Source organism: Tasmannia lanceolata, unplaced genomic scaffold, assembly GCF_043159265.1.
Source record: "Tasmannia lanceolata isolate RefF3 unplaced genomic scaffold, GAP_Taslan_0.1 ptg000002l, whole genome shotgun sequence".
In the NCBI taxonomy this organism is placed as follows: domain Eukaryota; kingdom Viridiplantae; phylum Streptophyta; class Magnoliopsida; order Canellales; family Winteraceae; genus Tasmannia; species Tasmannia lanceolata.
Genome location: NW_027518679.1, coordinates 28,638,338 through 28,659,861, shown reverse-complemented (window position 1 = coordinate 28,659,861; position 21,524 = coordinate 28,638,338). Strand labels below are relative to the sequence as shown.

General features: G+C 39.2%; 1 protein-coding gene across 1 annotated transcript; it reads left to right on the top strand.

Moving 5' to 3' along the window:
• The first annotated feature begins 1,942 nt into the window (after window positions 1-1,942).
• On the top strand, window positions 1,943-20,122 carry LOC143855632 (uncharacterized). Its single transcript, XM_077365737.1, has 4 exons — window positions 1,943-2,510; window positions 9,690-9,857; window positions 19,292-19,500; window positions 19,795-20,122. Exons 1-3 carry the CDS (start codon window positions 1,983-1,985, stop codon window positions 19,493-19,495), a joined length of 900 nt encoding a protein of 299 aa, XP_077221852.1. The 5' UTR covers window positions 1,943-1,982; the 3' UTR covers window positions 19,496-19,500; window positions 19,795-20,122.
• Window positions 20,123-21,524: the final 1,402 nt, after the last annotated feature.

The following is a 21,524-nucleotide window of genomic DNA, read 5'->3' as shown; positions in this document are numbered from 1 at the left end:
TGATCGAATGGAGCTGATTTTTTGTACACACCCTATCTATGATGGAGCCTTTCAAATAAATGCTTCGGATCATCCTAACAATGTGGGCCCCTTATGTTTTGTGAGAGCCACCTCATATAAGCTATATGAGGGCACCCTCAGGAACTCTATTCTCTCTCTCTCTCTCTCTCTCTCTCTCTCTCTATATATATATATATATATATATATATATATATATAGAGTTAAGTGAAGCTACACATACGTGTAGCTAACTTAGCTACACCGACGGCTTAAAATACAGTGGGCCCACATTATTTGGGTGATCCAAACCATTCATTTGATATGACCTCACATTGATAGGGTGCGCCCAAAAAATCAGCTCCATTGGATGATCTCAACCCTTCAAACTGTGGAGGCAAAAATGGACAGATTTGTGAAGGTTTTTACATGTCCATTTTTGCCTCCACAAATCGTAGGGTTAAGATGATCCTATGGAGCTGATTTTTTGGGCACACCCTATCTATGTGAGGGTCCATCAAATGAATGGTTTGCATCACCCAAACAATGTGGGGCCCACTGTATTTTAAGCCGTGGGTGTAACTAAGTTAGCTACATGTGTGTGTAGCTACACTTTTCTCATATATATATGATGAAAAGGATTGTACGCTCGACCGTACCTAAAGTTAGGTACGGTAGAGTGCCAAATCACATGGGTGCCCCATTTTTGGTGGGCATCTAAACCATTCATTTGCAAGGCCCCATCATAGATAGGGTGCATACCAAAAATCAGCACCATTGAATCATCATAACCCCTTCAAAACTTGAGGGCAAAATGGGCAGATTTGTGGACAAACACTGTCTGTCCATTTTGGCCTCCACAAATGGATGGGTTAGGATGATCCTATGGAGCTAATTTTTGGTATGCACCATATCTATGATAGGGCCTTGCAAATGAATGGTTTAGATGCTCACAAAAAATGTGGGACCCATGTGATTTGGCACTCTACCGTACCTAACTTTAGGTACGGTCGAGCGTACAATCATTTTCCTCTATATATGAGGAATAAGAGTGTGCGCTCGACCGCACCAAGCTTAGGTGCGGTCGAGTTGGGCCCACATTGTTAGGATGGCCCAAAGCATTCATTTGCAAGACTCCATCATAGATAGGGTGTGTACAAAAAATTAGCTCCATAAGAGCATCCTAACCCATCCAAAAGTGGAGGGCAAAATGGACAGACACCGTTTGCCACAAATCTTCCCATTTTTGCCCTCCACTTTTGGAGGGGTTAGGATGATCCAATGGAGCTGATTTTTTGTACACACCCTATCTATGATAAGGCCTTGCAAATGAATGGTTTTGATCACTACAAAAAGTGTGGGACCCATGTGTTTAGGCCCTCGACCGCACCTAAGCTTAGTTGCGGTCGACCGCACACTCTTTTATATATATATATATATATATATATATTAAAACATGATCATGAAGATGATTGATCTATTTTGTATCCAAAACTCAAATCCAAATCAAAATACAAATGCATAAGGTATCCAAATGGGCTCTTACTTCCACTTGGTGGGTTTGAGGCGTTAATGGGAAAGAGATAGGCAGTAAAATTTGGTAGGTGAATAGTAAGAGAGAGAAATTTCTACTCTAACTTGTTCCTTTTGTCATGAGGGGTATTTAGGTAAAAGAGCATGTCATAAAAAGGTATTTTGACCTCCGTTCACAAGCTTTCAAAAGAGTGTCACCCATCCACAATTTTGCCTTTTCGTATCACCCAGTGAGTTTTATATGATGCCCGACCGTGAAAATTACACCTTGCCCACTTGATTTTTCATCTAGGTTTTGACTTAGATGAAAAATCAAGTCTTCACTGGATGAAAAATCAAGTCGGCTGGCTTTTGACACCCTGCCCTTGTAATTTTCACGGTTGGTTATCCTATAAAAACTCTTTTCCTGAATAGTGAAAAGCATCCCTCCCTTCGTAGCCCCCATATCAACAATGCTCGCCTTCCCTCTCTCTTCTCTGCACCCGCATTTACCTTTCCGACGACGCCCTTCTCTCGATCTTACCAAAACCCAAAACCCTAATCCTAACCCTAACCCTAACCCTAGTTTCTTGCTTACCGAAACCCTAATTTATCCTCCCAAACCCTTTCTCCTCTCCAAATCCCTCCCAAATTCCACTCCCAACAATGGCAATTCGGAATCCGAATCCGAATCCGAAATCTCCGTTTCCTCATTCCCACCGAAACCGCTCTCAAATTCCTCTCTCATTGATTCGGATTCGGAATCAGAATCCGAACCCTTCGTTTCCTCGTCGGATTCGGAATCCGTATCCGAAGTCGAGACCAAGATCGAAAAGATCAGGAGGAATGCGATTAGGATTCGTTCTCGGATCCGAATCGAGGCTGGCCTTGAAACCGTATGGAATCTGTTGACAAATTATGAGGGTTTAGCTGATTTTATTCCAGGTCTAGCCGTGTGTCGGTTGCTCGAAAAGGGAGAGAATTTTGCGAAGCTTTATCAGGTAGTGATCTTTTGCTTCTTTGATTTCTCATTCTAATTTCCCTTTTTCACGAATTTTTATTCGGTTTGTAGAGTTTCAATTTGGGTTAAATATGTTAGGTGTAGAGTATCACTCTGCTAAAACAAAGCTTATTTGTTACGAAATCCTTCTCTTTTTCATTAAGATATGACTCCTTAAATACCAGATGAATGCTAAAGTGAAGGAAGGGCGATCCATTGGTGGAATGTTACCAAAGTGCATTTAATGTTCTCTGACTTTTGCGTGTTATAAATGCACTGGGTCATCTGGTTTTTGCAAGGACGCCCATGAGTTTAGCATTCCTCTAAATATAAATACAAAAGTTTAGCATTACCCACCTACACGACACATAACAACTAACACCCACAAATCTAAAATGCATAATCCTACACTAACTACTTTGTGACTGCATCATATATATAGCACAACATGTACGTATCAACATCATATAGATCATGTACATATCAACATCATATAAGATAGTGAATTCCTTCCTCATGTATCACTGTTGTAAATTTGTAAGTATTTTAGTTTCAGAGTAATCTGGATGCGAATTGAAACTAAACTCAATTAAACAATGGGAATCGAGTAATTTTGACTTGGATTAAAAATAGGAGTTAGAATTGAATGCATTTCATTTGTTTGATCTCAACATCATTTTAATCTATAAAGATGGATGGCTTTCGGAAGGATCTAGGAGGAAAAAATAATGTGGGGAAACGCCCTCGAAGTGTATAAAGTTGGGAAAGAGGGAAGAACTAGGATAGGGTTTTCCGTACAGTCTGCTGTTATTTTGATGGAGCGAACGCATTGGGTTGAATTATGTGGACCTATCTCATCAGAAAGTTGGAAGAAAATGGAACAAATGGAAGAGTGGAGTTCAATCACTTGGGTTGGGTTGTAGGTTGGGGTTGTGTGTGTGTGTGTGTGTGTGTGTGTGTGTTGTGGGGGGGGGAAGAGATTGAAAGGGGAGTATTCTCATCGGGGAAGGATAAAGCTCCTGGCCCGGATGATTTTTTGTCTCGCCTTTTTCCAGAGCTGCTGGGAGTATGTAAAAGAAGATGTTCTCAGCTTCTTTAAAGATTTTTTTTGAAAAAATGGACCTCAATAAAGGAACTGATGCTACCTTCATCGCCTTGATCCCGAAGGTGAAGGGTGCCTTGTCAATTAAAGGCACCCGCCCAATTAGTTTGGTTGGGTGCCTTTACAAAGTGTTAGCAAAGGTCCTTGCTGAAAGATTGAAAAGCACCCTCCCTAATATAATATCAGGAAGCCAAAGCTCTTTTGTCAATGGAAGACAAATTCTGGATTGCTCTATCATTGCTAACAAGACCGTGTATTACTTTGCTAAAACTGGGAGAGGGGGAATTGTTTGTAAACTGGATATAGAAAAAGCTTATGATAGAGTGGAAATGGAACTGCTTGGATTATCTTTTGGGTAGAATGGGGTTTGGTGAAAGATGGAGATCATGGATAAGAAAGTGCATCTCGTTTGCTTGGTTTCGGTTCTAGTCAATGGAGTTCCTAAAGGCCTTTTTAAGTCTTCTAGGGTCAGAGGCAAGGAGACCCCTTATCCCCATTCCTTTTTGTTATTGTTGACGAGACTCTTAGCCGGTTGATTGGTAAAGGGAAAGCTTCAAAGTAGGCAATGAAGATACATAAGTTTCTCATTTGCAATTTGCCGATGACACCCTCCTCTTCAGCTCCCCTAATGTGATGAAAGTTATGAATCTCAAAGCCATATTGCGTTGCTTTGAGTTGGTCACCGGTCAAAAACCAACTTCCATAAATCTAAGGTCATTGCCATCCATTTAGAAGAAGAGCAAATTCAAGGTTTGGTGGGCATCATGGGTTGTAAGGTGGATTATCTTCCTACTTCCCCCCTTGGGGGGTCGAGCCAAAAAGACTAGTAGGGATCATATTATAGAAAGAGTGGAAAGAAGACTAGATACATGGAAGATAAATCTTGTATCAAGAGGTGGCAGAATTACCTTGCAACATTCTGATTTATCAGATCTGTCTTCAAATGCTCTTTGAGTGTTATGAAAAGAATAGAACAAGTTCAGAGAAGATTTCTATTTGGGGGGGGGGGGGGGGGGTAGTGAGGAAAAGCGAGGTATCCCCTTGGTGAATCGGGATGGTGTTTGCAAATCTATTAGACAAGGAGGTCATGGCAGTAGAAAAATATGGGAGGTGAATATTGCCCTATTGGGTAAATGGCTTTGCAGGTTTGGGAAGGAGGGTGATTAGCTTTGGGTGGTCGTGATTGAGAGCAAATATGGTGCTTCCTGGGGTCATTGTGAGTCGAGGGATTGTTTTGGGCATAATGGCCTAACAGTATGGAGAGATATCAAGCGTTTCAGTCATATCTTTGTAGAAAGAATTAGGTTCAGAGTCTATTCAGGAGAGAGAATTCGCTTTTGGCTTGATAAGTTGTAATACCCGACCCCACACACAATGACATCACACATTATGAATTTTTTTTATGGGTGTCGTTATCAAAATAAGTCTATAATTATTCTTTTAGATGGGTCCGTTTATCAATTTTATTAGTGGGTATCAATTGGTCACTTAGGGCAGGGGTGTCCTTATCAATCCTATAAGTGGGTATCAACTGGGCTCTTTGGACAATGAGTGTCTACCAATTTTAATAGGTAGGGCTAATTTTGTTGAAATGGAGTGCCCTTATCAACTTGATCAAAGACAATAAATCTTTAGGCGGGTGTCATTATCAAATGGAATAGATTTTAAGGAAGAGTTAAATGTGCATTTATTGTTGGGCAAATTTAGCCCAAGGCATACGAGAGAGAGAGAGTGGTAGACTCTATCCATTAATAAATACACCCTCTCACACCACTCTCTATCCTTTTCTTTAATGAGATACTCCATCTCCATGCCGTAACCTATAACCCCATAAATAAATCCCTCATTATTACCCACTCTTCATCTTTCCTTTAAAGATCACACTCCCTCTCTATTTTATTTCCATCTCCATCTAATTCCATCTCCATTTCCCTCTCCCCATATCCCATAACATACCTTATTTCACCACCCATCTCCATTAAATTTCAGTTTTGATTTTTGAGGAAAAGAAGAGCCCTTTGAGTGGATATTCGCGACTTTAAGAGCGGTCCGCAACAAGTTTTGCAACCCACTTTACATAATTGTGTGGCTGCCTTGTGATCACGGATTTCCGGTCGAATCCCACCAAACTCGTCCCTACTATTACTGATCTAGTGCTTCAAGGAAAGATATTGATCCTTTTTTTGTGCTTCTTAGCTACTTCTATATGCAAAAATTTTGCATTTACTTTTTTTGAAATAGGTTGGGTAGTTAGTAAGGGATTTTGATTCTATTAAGAGATGATTGGTTCAGATGTGGACAACAAACTGGGGCTATTTGATGCTGAAATAATGCACAGCAAAACTAATTATAATGGCTAAATTTTGGATGTGACACTCATCCGAGGAAAGAGTTACAAGGAATCTCAATGGAAGAACTAGATCTAGCCATAACCCCAATGATCTTTTAGTAGTGTATGCAAGGATGAATGGTTGTTTACATATATAAAATAATATTCGAAGAGCTGCTCTTAATAGAATCAAGATCCCTTACTAATTTTCCAACATTATTTCAATAGAAGCAAATGCAAAAATTTTGCACATAGAAGCAGCTTAGAAGCACAAAAAATGTTTAGTACATTTTCTTATAGCACTAGATTAGTAATAATAGGGTCGTGGTATTCGACTGGAAATCCGTGATCACAAGGTAGCCATACAATTACATTAAGTTGCTTGCAAAACTTGATGGCAGACCACTCTTAAAGTCGTGAATATCCGCTCAAAGGGCTGCTCTTTTCCTCAAAAATTAAAACTAAAATTTGATGGAGATGGATGGATGAAATGAGGTCTGCTATGGGATATAGGGAGAGGGAAATAGAAATGAAATTAGATGGAGACGGGAATAAAATGGAGATGGGGTGTGATCTTTAAATGGAAGATGAAAAGTGGGTAGTAATGAAGGATTCATTTATGGGGTTATGGCATGGAGATGGAGTATCTCATTAAAGGAAAGAGATTGAGAGTGGGGTGGGAGAGTGTATTTATTAATGGATGGAATCTACCACACACACTCTCTCTCATATGCCTTGGGCTAAATTTGCCCAACAATAAATGCACATTTAACTCTTTCCTTAAAATCTATTTCATTTGATAATGATACCAACCTAAAGATTTATTGTTGTTGATCCAATTAATAAGGGTACTCCATTTCAACTAAATTAGCCCCACCTATTAAAATAAGTAGAGACACTCATTGTCCAAAGAGCCCCGTTGATTCCCACTTTTAGGAGTGATAAGGACACTCACTAGGGGTGTTCATTATTCGGTTATAACCGAACCGAACCGAATTGGTTCGGTCGGTTCGGTTCTTTTTTTTTTTCTGTTCGGTTCAATTTCAGTTTTTTTTTTGGAAATTCGGTTATTCAGTTTCGGTTTTCGGTTATCTCAAAAATAAATCGGTTAACCGAATAACCGAAATTATGGATGAAAACCATTTTTTTCCAAAAAAAGTGCTATGTGTGCACTCCGTAGGATGATCAAAACCGTCCATTTGTAATTAGGTGTGCTAAAAAAATCATTTCGATTGGATGATCCTAGCCCTCCGATCCAAACCAAGATTTTCCTTTTTTCCCTCTTTTTCTCCCACAATTCGGTTATTCGGTTATAACCGAATTGTTAATCGGTTCGGTTTTTAGGAATTTCGGTTCGGTTTCAGTTACCGAAATTTGATAACCGAAATTATTTCAGTTATCAAATTTCGGTTTATTCGGTTCGGTTATAACCGAATAACCACCCCTAACACCCACTGCCCTAAGTGACCAATTGATACCCACTAATAAAATTGATAAAAGCACCCATCTCAAGGAATAATTATAGACTTATTTTGATAACAACACCCATAAAAATATTCATAACGTGTGTGTCATTGTGTGTGGGGTCGGGTATTACATAAGTGGTGCTCGATTAATCCTCTCAAGGAGCTCTTCCCATACTTGTTCTTAATTGTAGTGGCTAGGGAGGCTTTTGTTAAAGATTATATGAACAAGAGTGAAAATTGTGTAGATTGGAGGCCAGTGTTTAGAAGGAATTTCTTTGAAAGAGAGATTGAATTCGTTGCTCGACTTTTTCAGGTGATCGATTTGATGCGACACAATATCTTTCATACATGATCAAGGATACATCACTTCTCGAGAATATTTGTGAATGGGAAGTTTGTGACTTGATTATCAATTATGGAAGCTCTTAGAATATTTCTTGCAGTTGCAGTTCAAGGTGAACATGTTAAAGCTAAATAGTGAACCTCATCCCACTCCCTGAAGATATGTTGGTTGAAGTAATCGGTCAGAATTTGTACACAAACAATGGCTTGTTTCTTTGTCCACTGGTAAGAAATATAAGGATGATATTATGTGTGTTGTGGTAGATATGCCATATAATTTTAGGAAGACTATGATAGTGTCACCAAAAAAGAATTAATCATGTTGGGAAGAGTACTTGCATGTTTTATTGAAAATAAAGAGTTCTTGCATGTCATACCAAAAATGCATGAAAGTAATACTTGTACCATGGAAGAGAACGGTGATTACAAATCCAAAAGGAGAAATGCAATTTTCTTTCAATGAATGATTTTACGGGAGAATCTATAAAGGATGATGTTAACATTGGCTTGTTAGAACTTAGAACTTGTCATAGATCCAACTTGCCAAGGAGACGATGGCGAGGTTGATTGCATCTTTGGACAACGGGCAATCAATGGAGGACAGTCACTTTTCCAATATCTTGTCCATTGGAGATCTATGCCCTTTGAGTTCATCACATAGATCGACAAAGAATAATTAACGAGCATTGATGATATGGCTGTTGAAACTTGAAAGTGTGTGAAGACAAAAGTTCTACAAAATTAGGAAGAAGAAACATGGCCGAGGCAGACCGTATTGATGACATCATCATGATATCATGCTGATATTAGTTGAGGTCCCACTCATGTCCACATATGGACAAATATAGGTAAGCTTTTTGTTTCTTATTTTGGGGAATTTGGTCAAATTTTCTTTGATTTTAAGGATTGCGTAAGGGGAGTTTGTAAGGGGGTCACTTCACATGACTTTCTGTCCGAGTTTATTGTGATTAGCGTTGTAGTTTTCTTCCATAGAAGGGTTCCCATTATAGTAGTTGGTTTTAATAGGAAAGTAAGACTAATAGCTAAGAGGTGAGTTTAAACAGAGAGACTATTCATATGGAGATTTACACAATTTCCACAGATTTGTGGGGATACTAATGTAAAAATTTGGGGGTTTGTTTTTTCTAATCTTTTCTTCTTCTTGTTCCATGAACTGGGTAATCTGTCTGCTAATTTGCCTGCTTCCATGAACTGTGAATTTCTTGCTTCATCTGAACTACGTTGGTATTGTTCCAATGAATTTTCTTTTGTTTTCTGTATATTTCTGCTGGGAAGTTTTTTTCCCTATTGGGGCATCATGAACAAGGTTCTCGTTAATGTCACATTTACCTGAAATCACACCCTTCTTCCAAATATATTATTTCAAGCATGCAGTTTCTTGGGCCAAATTAATTTCCTTTTAGAACGAATAAGTGAAGCTTGCATTCCTTGAACATCTTACATGCTAATTGCTAAATGTAAGAAATTGATTTAATTTGGATGCCACCTCCTGCTTCAATTGGTCATCTATGTTTCAAATCTGAGGTTTTTCAGTCGTCCCGTCTATCATTGCAATTTGTAAAGAACGTCCATTGTGTCATTATATTTTGGTTCAACCAATAAAAAATGATCAAGAGAAGAAAGAACTTTGTTGTAGCTATAGATATGATATGAATTTATGTTGATCTTGATCCATCCTGAGGCATTTTGAATACTTCGAAAGTTGTGGCTGTGGCCATGTCACCCAATGGGTCATTGAATATCCATGGTATGCCCAATATGTAGGTTGCTGGTCTTGAAGTTATTGAAGCACTTATGAGATTTTATAGCGATTTTTATTGATGTTCCTTCGTTTATTTTGTTGCCACCTGGACTTCTTTCTGATTTTGTGTGCATACAATTTAAACTTTACATATAATTTTGTTTTTTTTTTCCAAACAGGTTGGTCAACAGAACTTGGCATTTGGGTTGAAATTTAATGCCAAAGGCATTGTGGATTGTTATGAGAAAGATCTTGAACATCTTCCATTCGGTCGAAGGCGAGATATTGAATTTAAGATGGTCGAGGGTGACTTTCAAACCTTTGAAGGCAAATGGTCGATACTTCAGGTAGGAAACTGTATTGGTTTTCTCCCATAGGGCTGCTGCTCTATTGTTTCATTTGGTGCACATCAATCTTTCATATTCAAGTTTCTTGAATTTCAGATATGCTTCATTGAAGCGTTTTCATAAACTGAATTGGCTAGTCCACTAAAACAATTAAAATATGTAAAAGAAAAAGAAAAGTGACAGGGAAATTATCAAAAATTTGATTCTAAAAATAAAATAGAACAAATCTAATAATAAAGATAAAAATAGAGAAAGATTTTCTTTTGGATAAGAATGGTCATTTGATTGTGCCAGTAAAGCTTTTTTTTAAACATTTGATTGTTTTAGATGAAATTCTACATGTAAAATACAGTGAATAATTGCTAGAAGTAGAAACTTCCTTGAGAAAATGATGTTTGAATAGGAGATAATGTCCACACCCCCAATTTTTATGCAAATGCCCTCTATTTCTCAGTTTTGTGACATGTAAGACATTTTATTTAATATGGCTAAAACATTTTGACTGGGGACCATCAGTCTTGAAAACCAGGTTGTTTTTATTTTGCTGTATTTATTTATATTGTAAGTTTATAATATTGTATTGAGACAATTATGGGATGTCATTTGTCATTCTCTCTTTGAAAGAGAGAGAGCCCCAAGTAGTTGTCTTACCATAACCTCCCATCTCCTAAAAGAGAAAGCCTTTTGAAATTTGAATGATGAAATGAATGAATGAAGAATAGAAATGAAGCTTTGAGCCTTGTGTGTGGAAGTGATTTTCTAACTTTATGATTGTGGAGGTAATGCTCATGCTCGAGCCTTTGGTGTGATGCCATTGCTGCCATTGGAGGGATTCCTTTGGTTTGCCCTAAGGTGTGATGCCTTAGATCCTACCGTGTGATGCCTACAAGACACCTGGTGTGATTTTTTTTTTTGTTTTCTTGAAATGGTGCAAATTATATAATAAAGGAGGGGAAGACCCCAAGATCGAGGTGGTAAAAAAATATGGAGGAAAGAAAAATACAAAGATGAAATACAAACGAAGATCAACGGGGAATATAGTAAAAAGTCTCCAGATTCGTCCGGTTAACTCCATCTCTGAAACTGGCAAGCCGATCTGCCTCGCTATTGCCCGAGCGGCGAACGTGCTGAAACTTGACTAAATGCCCCTCCACAGGGTATTGAATCTCATCGATCAACTCTGCGAATCTCCACGAGTGAGACCGACTACCATCCATTCATCTAATGACGTTTAAGGAGTCACCCTCCACTATTAGCCAATGTAAAGCACTATTTTCAGTAATCTTAATGCCTTGCCTGAAGAACCATTCTCATCTCTGCCCCATTAGCGTCCTTGACCCCAATGGGGCTAGAAAAAGCCCTTCTATTCACTCCCTCCTTGTCTCTAACCAGGACTCTCACCCGTGCTGGCCTAGGGTTACTAAGACTTGAACCATCAAAATTTAACTTGATCCAGCCAAGGTCAGGCGGTACCCATCTAGGTTGTTAGAGAGAAAGAATGAGAGAAAGGGTTTGTTTAAGTCAGGGATGTCTCCCCCTTACACATGTATTTATAATAACAAGAGGATAGCACAAAGATAGTTATACCCTTAGGCATTCTACATATTCTAACACACCTCCTCAAGCTAGAAAGTATGTATCATACATTCCAAGCTTGTTACAAATATCACTCAACTTAGCTTTGCTTAAAGGCTTTATAAATATATCTGACAGCTGATCTACGGTTCGAGTGAAGACTGTGGATATCTCTCCTCTATGGACTCTCTGACGAATAAAATGGCAGTCCACCTCAACGTGCTTCGTTCGTTCATGGAAAACCGGATTGGTAGCAATTTGTATGGCATCTTGTTATCACAATACAACCTAAAAGGGGAAGAAGGAACAACACTGTTAACTTACCAACTTCTCCAATAGCTTAAGCTATTGGAGAAAGGCGTTATTTATCTTTTATACTTTAACACTCCCCTGCACGTGTGGCCCACTTGCAAACACGAGACACATGTGGTCCCAATTTGGGCCGACCATCGCATGTGGATTTTTGCTATCCGGGAGGTTTTGAACTCGAGACCTTTGGCTCTGATACCATGTTAACTTACCAAGTTGGAGAAAGGCGTTATTTATGACCATGGCCGAGAATGTGAACAAAGCAAACGCAGCCAAACACCCTAGGCGTGAGAGGAAAAGGATCCAGCTGAGGGCGGAGAACCCGGTAGGGTGAGTCACCATGAAGAACCGTTGAAGGAAGACAGTTAGCAAGAAAACAGGCAATAAAGACAGCATCACTCCAAAAGGATTTTGGTACTTGCATTTGAAAGAGTAAGGTGCGAGCCACCTCAAGTAAGTATCAGAGTTTCCTCTCAGCCACACCATTTAGTTGAGAGGTGTAGGCACAAGAGAACTGATGTAGGATGCCATGAGTGGATAGATAATCTTGAAAGGCTGAAACCCATTTGAACATGAGATATATTAAACATTTGAGAGTGCCCCCACCCCTTTAACGTTATCTGTTAACTTTCAAAGGTAAGGAAAAACGTTAAGAGGGGGGGGGGATTTATCCTCAAGTAGTGAACCATTCTCACGGAAAACGTTAATGGGGGGTGGGGGCGGGGGTGATTTTATCTGTCGAAGGTGAGGAAAATATCATTCCCTCCATTATAGTGTGTTTGAATTTCAGCATGAAAGGCTCGAAAAGCAGAAAAAACATCAGAATGATCTCTAAGTAAAAACAACCATGTCATACGCAAATAATCATCAATAAAAACAATAAAGTACTTATAAGTTATAACCAGTTGAAGACGCGACCCTAAAGGGCCCCCATACATCTGAATGGACTAACTGAAATGGACTTGAGACTCGACTAACTACTCAGGGAGGAAAGGACACACGATGGTGTTTTCCGAGTTCACATGACTCGCACTGAAACGAAGAAACAGATCCAGGAACCAAAGGCGTCTACTGAAGTCGCTGAAGAGAAGGGTGGCCTAGACTACAGTGCCACTGATATGTGTCTACAGAACCATCCAAGGCAACAGAACCGAGCGACACTCCAGACGATAGAGCCCATCTATCTCACGCCCCAAGCCGATCGTCCTGCCAACTGAGAGATCCTAAAAGAGACAATAAGATGGATGGAATGAGAGAGTAATTTATAGTCTTAGTAAGTTGGCTAACAGAAAGTAAACTAAGGGAGACTTAGGAACACATAAGACTGAAGAAAGCGGAAGGCCAGGGTGAGGAGAGATGCTTCCAACACCAGAGATAGGAGTAGTGGTACCATCAGCAAGAGTAATGGACTGAGAAGCAGAATGAAATGGACGAAAAGAACTAAGCTGAGAAGAGTTATTACCATTCATGTGGTTTGAGGACCCCGAATCAATAATCCATGAACCAGAGTTAAAGAGAAGGGTAGTGTGCGAGTTACCTGGTTGTGCAAAGTCCGCAGTAGGATGGACGCCCAAGTGAAGACGCTGAAACTCCTCAAAGTCAGCCTTGGAGGCTGTGAAAGAATCATTGGACGTCACTGGCTCCATAGCAGGGGAAGGAGGAGCAACTGGAGAACTAGCAGTAGAAAGATGGGTCGAGCGGGACTGACGAAGCTCTGAATGCAGTCGAAAACAAGTGTCAAGACGGTGGCCCTTTCGCTGACAATGTGAACAATAAGGGCGACCACGGGCCCCACCAACACGGCCATCACGACCTCAACCACGGCTGAAAGAACCACCTCCGCTACCAGTGCGGCCACCACTATCATAGGCAGCTAGGATAGAGCTATCAGCAGAAATAGAGACATCCCGGGAAGCATCAGTCAAAAGACATTGTTAGGCACGAGAGTAGACCTCTGTGAGAGTTCTTTTCAAGTGGAGGAGAATGATGCGGATAATAGGCCAATAAGTGGCATATTTGCCTATTAGGATTTATATTTCCATGTTATTTAGTTTAAGAATTTATTTTCATGTTATTTAGATTCTTGGATATTTATTTCCATGTTTTTAGTTGTTTGGACTTTTGTTTTCCATGGAACTTTATTTCCATCCCATTGCCTATATATAGGCCTAATTGTATTAGGAATTATAACTTTGATGATTAATAAAGATTGAGTGATATTTCTCCCCTCTAATTTTCTTCTCCCCTAATTTCTACTCTTCTCTTCTTCTCCTCCTCTATTCGTCTTCACTTCTCCTATTCTTCTTCTACTTCTCCCTAAATTCTTCTCTTCTACTTCTAATCTTCTCTTCTTCTTCTTCTTTATCCCCTTTCTTCTATTTCCCTTCCCGGTCCTACATCAAATTTGGTATCAGAGCCAAAGATCCAAGTGTCTTTGACGATATTTTAAAGTGTTCTTCATTTTCTCATCCTCACAGATTGCATACCCACAACCCATCTTTTATTCTCAGCCGAAGCATCAGTACAACCCCTTTAATTCTCAGTCGAACAATTCCTTTTACAAAACTACCTAAACCCAAATCCAAACCCATCAGTTTGTTAGCAGCCCATATTCTACCTTTCCACTGTCCCTAATCCCGAAACCCATCTCTTTTTCACCTTGAACCTTAGTTTAACCCAAAACCCTAGTTATTAGGCCTGAGATTCCAGCCCAAACCTGTGTATTTTTTTATTTTTTTGCCGAATACCCTCACAAACAGTCCCTAAATTCTAGATCCTGTAAACCCTGTCCAAAACAGTCCGAAACCCCTAAACTTTAAACAAAAACCATCTTTAATCACCTTAAACCCAGCGCTCTTAAATCATAAACCTTAACCCATCTTCTTGTTCCTTTGGCGTCTCCAAAACCTTCAAACAGCCAAGCAGAAACAGCCTTTCATCTTCTAATTCTCAGCCTTGCTAACCTACCGGTCCGGAGAAATCTGCCTTCAACCACCAAGAAACCACAACCGGAATCTCAGGCGACGCTTTTCTCACTGCTTTCTTCTCCGACTAAGCTGCTTCTTGGGAAAAAAAGGAAACCCACTAGAGTTTCTTTCTTTCAAAATATCAAATTTTCTACATTGAAGCTATCTCATAAAGCATCTTGCCTTATCTGTAAGTCCCAATTACGTTGCTTTACTCGAGTCTATTTTATCTAAGTTAGTAACTTGCTCATGAAGTTACCCCTTCAACCTTTTTTTTACCTCGTAACCTGCAGTTCTAGGTAACAAATGTAACCGGTTTAGGTAACCCTCTTCTTAAAGTGGATCACGTGACCACTTCAATGATAGAAAAGGTGGAATAAAAAGTATTGCTTAAAAGAGAAATTCTTCTTATTATAAGGGTAGCCAAACTTGTCATATCAAAGGAGGAAACTTGCACAATACGGTGTCATATCAAAGAGAGGGAGTCAATTCCTTCTTGAGGCTACCAGAGTGTTGTACTTGTCCTTGAATGGAAAAAAGATACGGTAAGTTCATTTACTTTTTATCCACCCCTTTATTCCCCTGGACACCCCCATATTAAGTCATTGCTTACCTTATAAACGAAGGTAAGTTCCTACCCCATTCTTCCCCTAGGCACCCCTTCCATATTAAGGAAGGGCAATTTCACCCTCCCTTTTATCAATTAGTGCACCCCCCATTCTTTAAGTAATATTTGCCCTCTCTCTTTCCCCTGGGCAACCCCCTTCAATTAGGAAAGAACAATTACACCCCTATTTTTTACCTTTAGGTGCCAAAAAAATCAAAAGAAAAAAATTAGAACAAAGTGTGAACTCTTTTCTCTCTCTCCATTTTCTCTCTCCTCCATCAATAGTTTCTTTCTCTTCATCCGGGCACTTTTTGCTCGAAATTTGATTTCGCCATCAACACGAAAGTTGTTTGTGTCAACTTTTAGAGTGTATCCAGCACATTTTCAGCAGTCAACAACGAGTGCAAGCACTACAACGACCAACTTCCATTGCCTGTCCGTTTTGGTCCGACCATTGATCCGAATCATTCGGGAGTCCGATTTACGATTCAAGACAGACATTGTGTTCCTTTCGACATGACAGACAAATCAGACGGTTGATTTTATTTTTTCGACGCCGATCCCAATGGCATATGTTCCAGATTTTTATGGGTACGACTACCATTGTTTGCAACACTGGACTCACTACCGCTATTATGAGGATGCATGTCTACGGTGAATCTATGCTCTAGACGCATATCATGAGTACAATTGCTATGATCACCGCAAGACTATCTCTCGAGCCAGAGATACTGTACTACGACAAGCCCAGTTGTTCTGGCTAGAGATGGTGAGGGTGCGTCGTATTGCAGGTGCACCTCTATTTAGTCGATGGGAGGAGATTCGTTCTGAGTTTATGAGAAATTATGCATATCAGTATGTACAGAGATTGAAACGCGAGCGAGCAGCATATAAACAAAAATTGATACGTGAAGAAGCCGCTCGACTTGCACACGAAGCTGAATTTCAGGTCATATTGGAAAGGATAGTGCGTGACTTGGATGATAGGAAATTGACAAATCCATCAGCTAAGGACTTTGCTAACACTACTGAGGAGCCGTCCGATGATCCAGCTGACATTGTGGATGAGACCATTATAGTTGTTGAGCCCATGATTATGTCAGATACAGAGTCCATGATGGCAGATACAGAATCAGAGATTGCAGATATAGAGCTAGAGAGTCCATTGATTGATGATTCATTGCCAGATCATGCAGAGCACGAGCAGTTCATTGAGGATACCGATTCCATATCATTACATGAGCACAGTGACATCATTGCTTCTCCTATATATGTCCCGATTGAGTTGATTGTAGAGGTTGAGATCGAGGATTTCAGTGCATATGATGATCATCAAGAGGATTGTCAGCCTGACATCACTGAACCTAATACAGTTCTAGCAGATGGTTTTGTTGCTGATTCCATTGAGCCAGATTTGATACCAGCAGATAGCTTTATTAAGGCTGGTCATGGATTGGTACTGCCCATAGCTGTTATGCCGATTCCATCGATCCAGGAAGAGTACGTTGCCATTTTTCGAGCTTCATTACTTGTCAGGAGAGGTTCGCATATTTATGATTTTACATGGGCGTTTTCTTCACTCATTCCATCGGCATTTCAGACGCTTTTCACGGTTATCACGAGTCTTACACATCAGGAGTGCCTCCTACGGATTTCGACCACTACTACTTGAGTGGGTCGTCTACGTATTTGATCCAGGTGGACTAGAACTCGAGGTCGAGTTCTTTTCAAGCGGGGGAGAATGATGCAGATAATGGGCCAATAAGTGGCATATTTGCCCATTAGGATTTATATTTCTATGTTATTTAGTTTATGAATTTATTTTCATATTATTTAGATTCTAGGATATTTCTTTCCATGTTTTTAGTTGTTAGGACTTTTGTTTTCCATGGAATTTTATTTCCATCCCATTGCTTATACATAGTCCTAATTGTATTAGGAATTACAACTTTGATGATTAATAAAGATTGAGTGATTCCCCCCTCTAATTTTCTTCTCCCCTAATTTCTACTCTTCTCCTCCTCTATTCGTCTTCACTTCTCCTAATCTTCTTCTTCTCGTCTCCTATTCTTCTTCTACTTCTCCCTAAAATCTTCTCTTCTACTTCTCATCTTCTCTTCTTCTTCTTCTTCTTCTTCTTTATCCCCTTTCTTCTATTTTCCTTCCCAGTCCTACATCACCTTAGAGTCCTCCCTTCCATTGATCCACCCTGCGTCAAGTTCCCTTATCTCCTAGCCGTAGCTTGAATGTGAGAACAAAAACAGGGGCGAAAATAGAAGAGTATGGATTGAATTAATCACTTAATACGAAGGATGTGGTAGAAGTTGAGAAGTCAAATTTGGATTCGGGAATGTATGCTCTCAATCAAGTGATGACTACCTATAATATCCAAAATGCGATCATGCAATCGAGCTTTCCAGTATGGAATCCTTGCCAGAAACCCCAGTTTCTGGCTTGGGATCATTGCAACCTTGCATTCCTCTTGAAATTGAAGAACAACACGGCCAATTCCATTATTCAAGTCCTCAAGTTGTTTATCATCAATCCATTCTTCTCGAGGATAGAGCTCACACCCAAGTGATGGGAGGCTCTATTTGTTTTCTTCTACATTACACGGAAACTGCACTAATGCACGGGCTTATAGCTTGGACACTCTGTTGCATGGTGAAGCCAGTATATAAGAATGAAAAAGAAATTGATTAAATAAGCCAGAATCAAGGGTGAAAGCAGATCATGTTTAACCATTTCAAAATAAAATGAAAGGGGGAAAAAAAACAGATGTTTAACCATTTCAAAAGAAAATGAAAGGGGAAAAAAAAACAGATGATGTTTAAAGATAGGTTTGAAACAGATCCTAGACAAGAATGGATAAAAATGCACAGTGGGAACAAATCCTAAACAGCTTTGAAGTTGGAATATCGTGTACAGAATCTTGAATTGAAGCGGAAATGGTAGAATAATATGAAGAGGGATTTTTATTTTATTTTTTGAAAAAGATACCAATGTTTTTGGAAAAATTTGTGACTATACTTTGATGGTGTTGTGGATGCTACCCTCAATAAAGGAGCTCAGCCTAAATTAGTCTTCATGCAACACTTGGGACATATACCTAGAGAATCCAAACATACCATGTGTGGCAGGTACATAGAATCTTTTCCGCTTGTATAACTTTTTTTGAAAGATATATAATATATATATATATATATACTAAGCATGTTTCTTTCTACTGTCATTCTCTTTTGTTATAAAAATATTTCCCCTTGAAATTCGGCCCCCTTTTATCACAATTAATTCGGTTTTCAGCTTAAATTAGTTTTCCGCTCAATTGTTTTTCTGCTGACATTCCATTTATTCCTAAAACTTCGGATTTTTATTTTTCTGAAAATTTCGACTTTTCAGTTTCCCTACTCAATCGGTTTTCCCTCCCTAAATATTCAGTTTTCATTAACACTCAAATGTAACATTCTAACCATCCTCACATAAGATTTCTCTTGAATGCTATTTCACTTATCTATATGTGCACATACAGAGAATTTTACTGGAATTTATTTGATATGGTAGGACCTTCCATCTCTACCCAAAGCCATGCATATGGTGGGCACCATTTTACATCCATGGGAGGCCCACCATCTTTACCTGAATCCTTGGAAGGGGGCACCATTTTAGGCCATGTTTTAATTAGGGTGGGTCCTGCCATTTTACCTCATGTTTTGATGGAATAGGTCCCACGATCTGCACTCAAGCCCATGCATTAGGGTGGGGCCCACCATTTACACCTGTTTTGATTGGGTGGGCCCATTATGTTGCACTCTAAGAATGCTTGTGTGTGCACGTGGGCGTGGGCAATTGGAAACGTTAGATAGATAGATCTAGATGTAAGATGTATTGAGTAGGTAGGAAAAACAATCGATATTTCACATGATTTTTTATTTTTCAAATACGGGTTTAAACATTTCTTTCTTTCTTTTTTTCTTCAGGCTGACGAAAAATGCAAGGATGATGAATCTTCTGAGGCTCAAGAATTTCGAACAGTTCTTTCATACATTGTTGATGTGGAGCCTAAGCTATGGTTGCCGGTCGGCCTTGTGGAAGGAAGGCTCTGCAGGGAGATTGAAGTGAACCTCCTTTGCATCCGAGAAGAAGCTAGGCGATCAGTATTTGATGCTCTTCCAACTTGCTAATACAGGTAGAATTTTCAAATTATCTAATGTAATTAATGAAATTCAAATGCCATGTAACTATGTTTGTTAGTAATTTATTGAATATAATCATAGATGCTTCTAATCCCAGCTTGCGTGGAGTTCAAAGTTCACATTTTACTGTAAAAATGTTATCAGAGTTCACAGATGTATATATGTTGTGGCCCCACCTATGTTCATCAATGGCCATGACCTCATAGTAACTATTCGATCAATTGCGTTATGGGCCTTTGATTGCTGACCATTTTCTATCTATATGGTTTTTGTTAATGTGTTTGCAGATTGTTGATTTTATGGGTTGTATCTTCCCGTCAAGATGATTTTTGGGCCATCGGATATACAAGAGATATGACCCTCTAGATGAAGATTAACGGCTAGGATTTATCGAAGTTAATGACCACTATATTATCAAGTGAAGATGTTCCTCCCTGGTTCATTTTTTATTGTAAAGTGAAGATGTTGCCATCATCCATGAGTTTATCTTTGGGGTCATGTAAATAGTAGCCATAAGAGTGGGAATCAGTGTGTAATTATGTGGTCAAGATATCTCATGTAGGGCGTGTAAAAGAATAAATCATGCTATTGTCAGGTGGGGCGGTTTTCTTCTCATTGTTTTGTTAACCTTGCATTTGTAACTGATCAATCAAATAATTAGAATAATCCCAGACAGATTGGCATGGATCTCGGGGGTATCATTGGATCCACTTCGGATCCCATCTATGTCTTGGTGACAATTTGTTTGTGATCCCTTATCAGTCGGATCCTTTTCAAAGTGCTTTCTGGATCGTACAAAGTCTTAGTAACGATCCATTTCAACTTGGACCGTCATCAGTGTGTTCTAGGACTTGCATTGTGAAGTTTGCTCGAGTGCAGATAGCTTATCTGCACTGGCCCATTAAAAAATCATGTGGGCCCACATTTTTTGGATGATCCAAAGCATTCATTTGGATGGTCCAAAGATAGATAAGATGTGTACAAAAAATAAGCTCTATAGGATCATCCTAACCCTTCCATTTGTGGAAGTTAAAACAGATATAAATGGAAGGGTTAGGATGATCCTATGCACATTTTGTGCACACTCTATCTATGTAAGGGTCTTTCAAACGAATGCTTTGGATCATCCGAAAAATGTGGGCCCACATGTTTTTTTTAACATTGGTAGCTGTGGAAGTAGAGAGAAAAAGAGAGGGGTCTTCATCAAAACAAAAAGGGGAAATGACCCAACTTTCTTCCCTGGGCCAGCCCACACTAAAAATGGGTGGCCCAAGGAAGAAAACGGGGCGAATATATCATTTACCAATGTAATTAAAAAAAAACCCTCATGAAAAGACATAAATCAATGAAAATATGTAGGGTATTCAGATCTCGGATGCTCCAATGGATTTTGCGGCTACGTCTGGGTCCCAATCCAAAATGATTTTGGACTACAAAATATGAATCAAATAAACAAAAATCAGATCCAAGTGTTTGATCAAACGTTCGAATCCTTCGGAAGCATAGGACCGTCTGGGTCCATTGACAATTACGGCTCTTATTTTAATAAAAAAAATAAAAACATTACGGCTCTTATTTTAATAAAAAATATAAAAAGAAAACTCTGCCAAAGTTTATCTTTTTAACCCTTTGATACTTCAACTTTGTGCCTAAATTCCCAAGGTTATTCAAAATGTCAAAGTTTGGACAATTCCCTTCGATTGATATTCTTTATACGTTTGAAACATTTTAAGTTCAGTGACTCTCTTCCTTAACCTGATAGTTGTTGAATTTATACCCAATAAGAACATTTTGCTCAGAACATTATACAATAAACAATCATCGACGGATTAGTTAGGACTTGGGACAATTTACCTACTTAGACTTTGTAACATATATAATATATTTGTCTAACCATAGCTTGTTAACCTCTGGTGTAGATTCCCACCTAATCACACTTCCATTACTTTTAAAATCAAGTATGACTAGTGGCTCCCTTTTCATTTTTTTAGTAGTCAAGCAATAGTTGAGATAAATC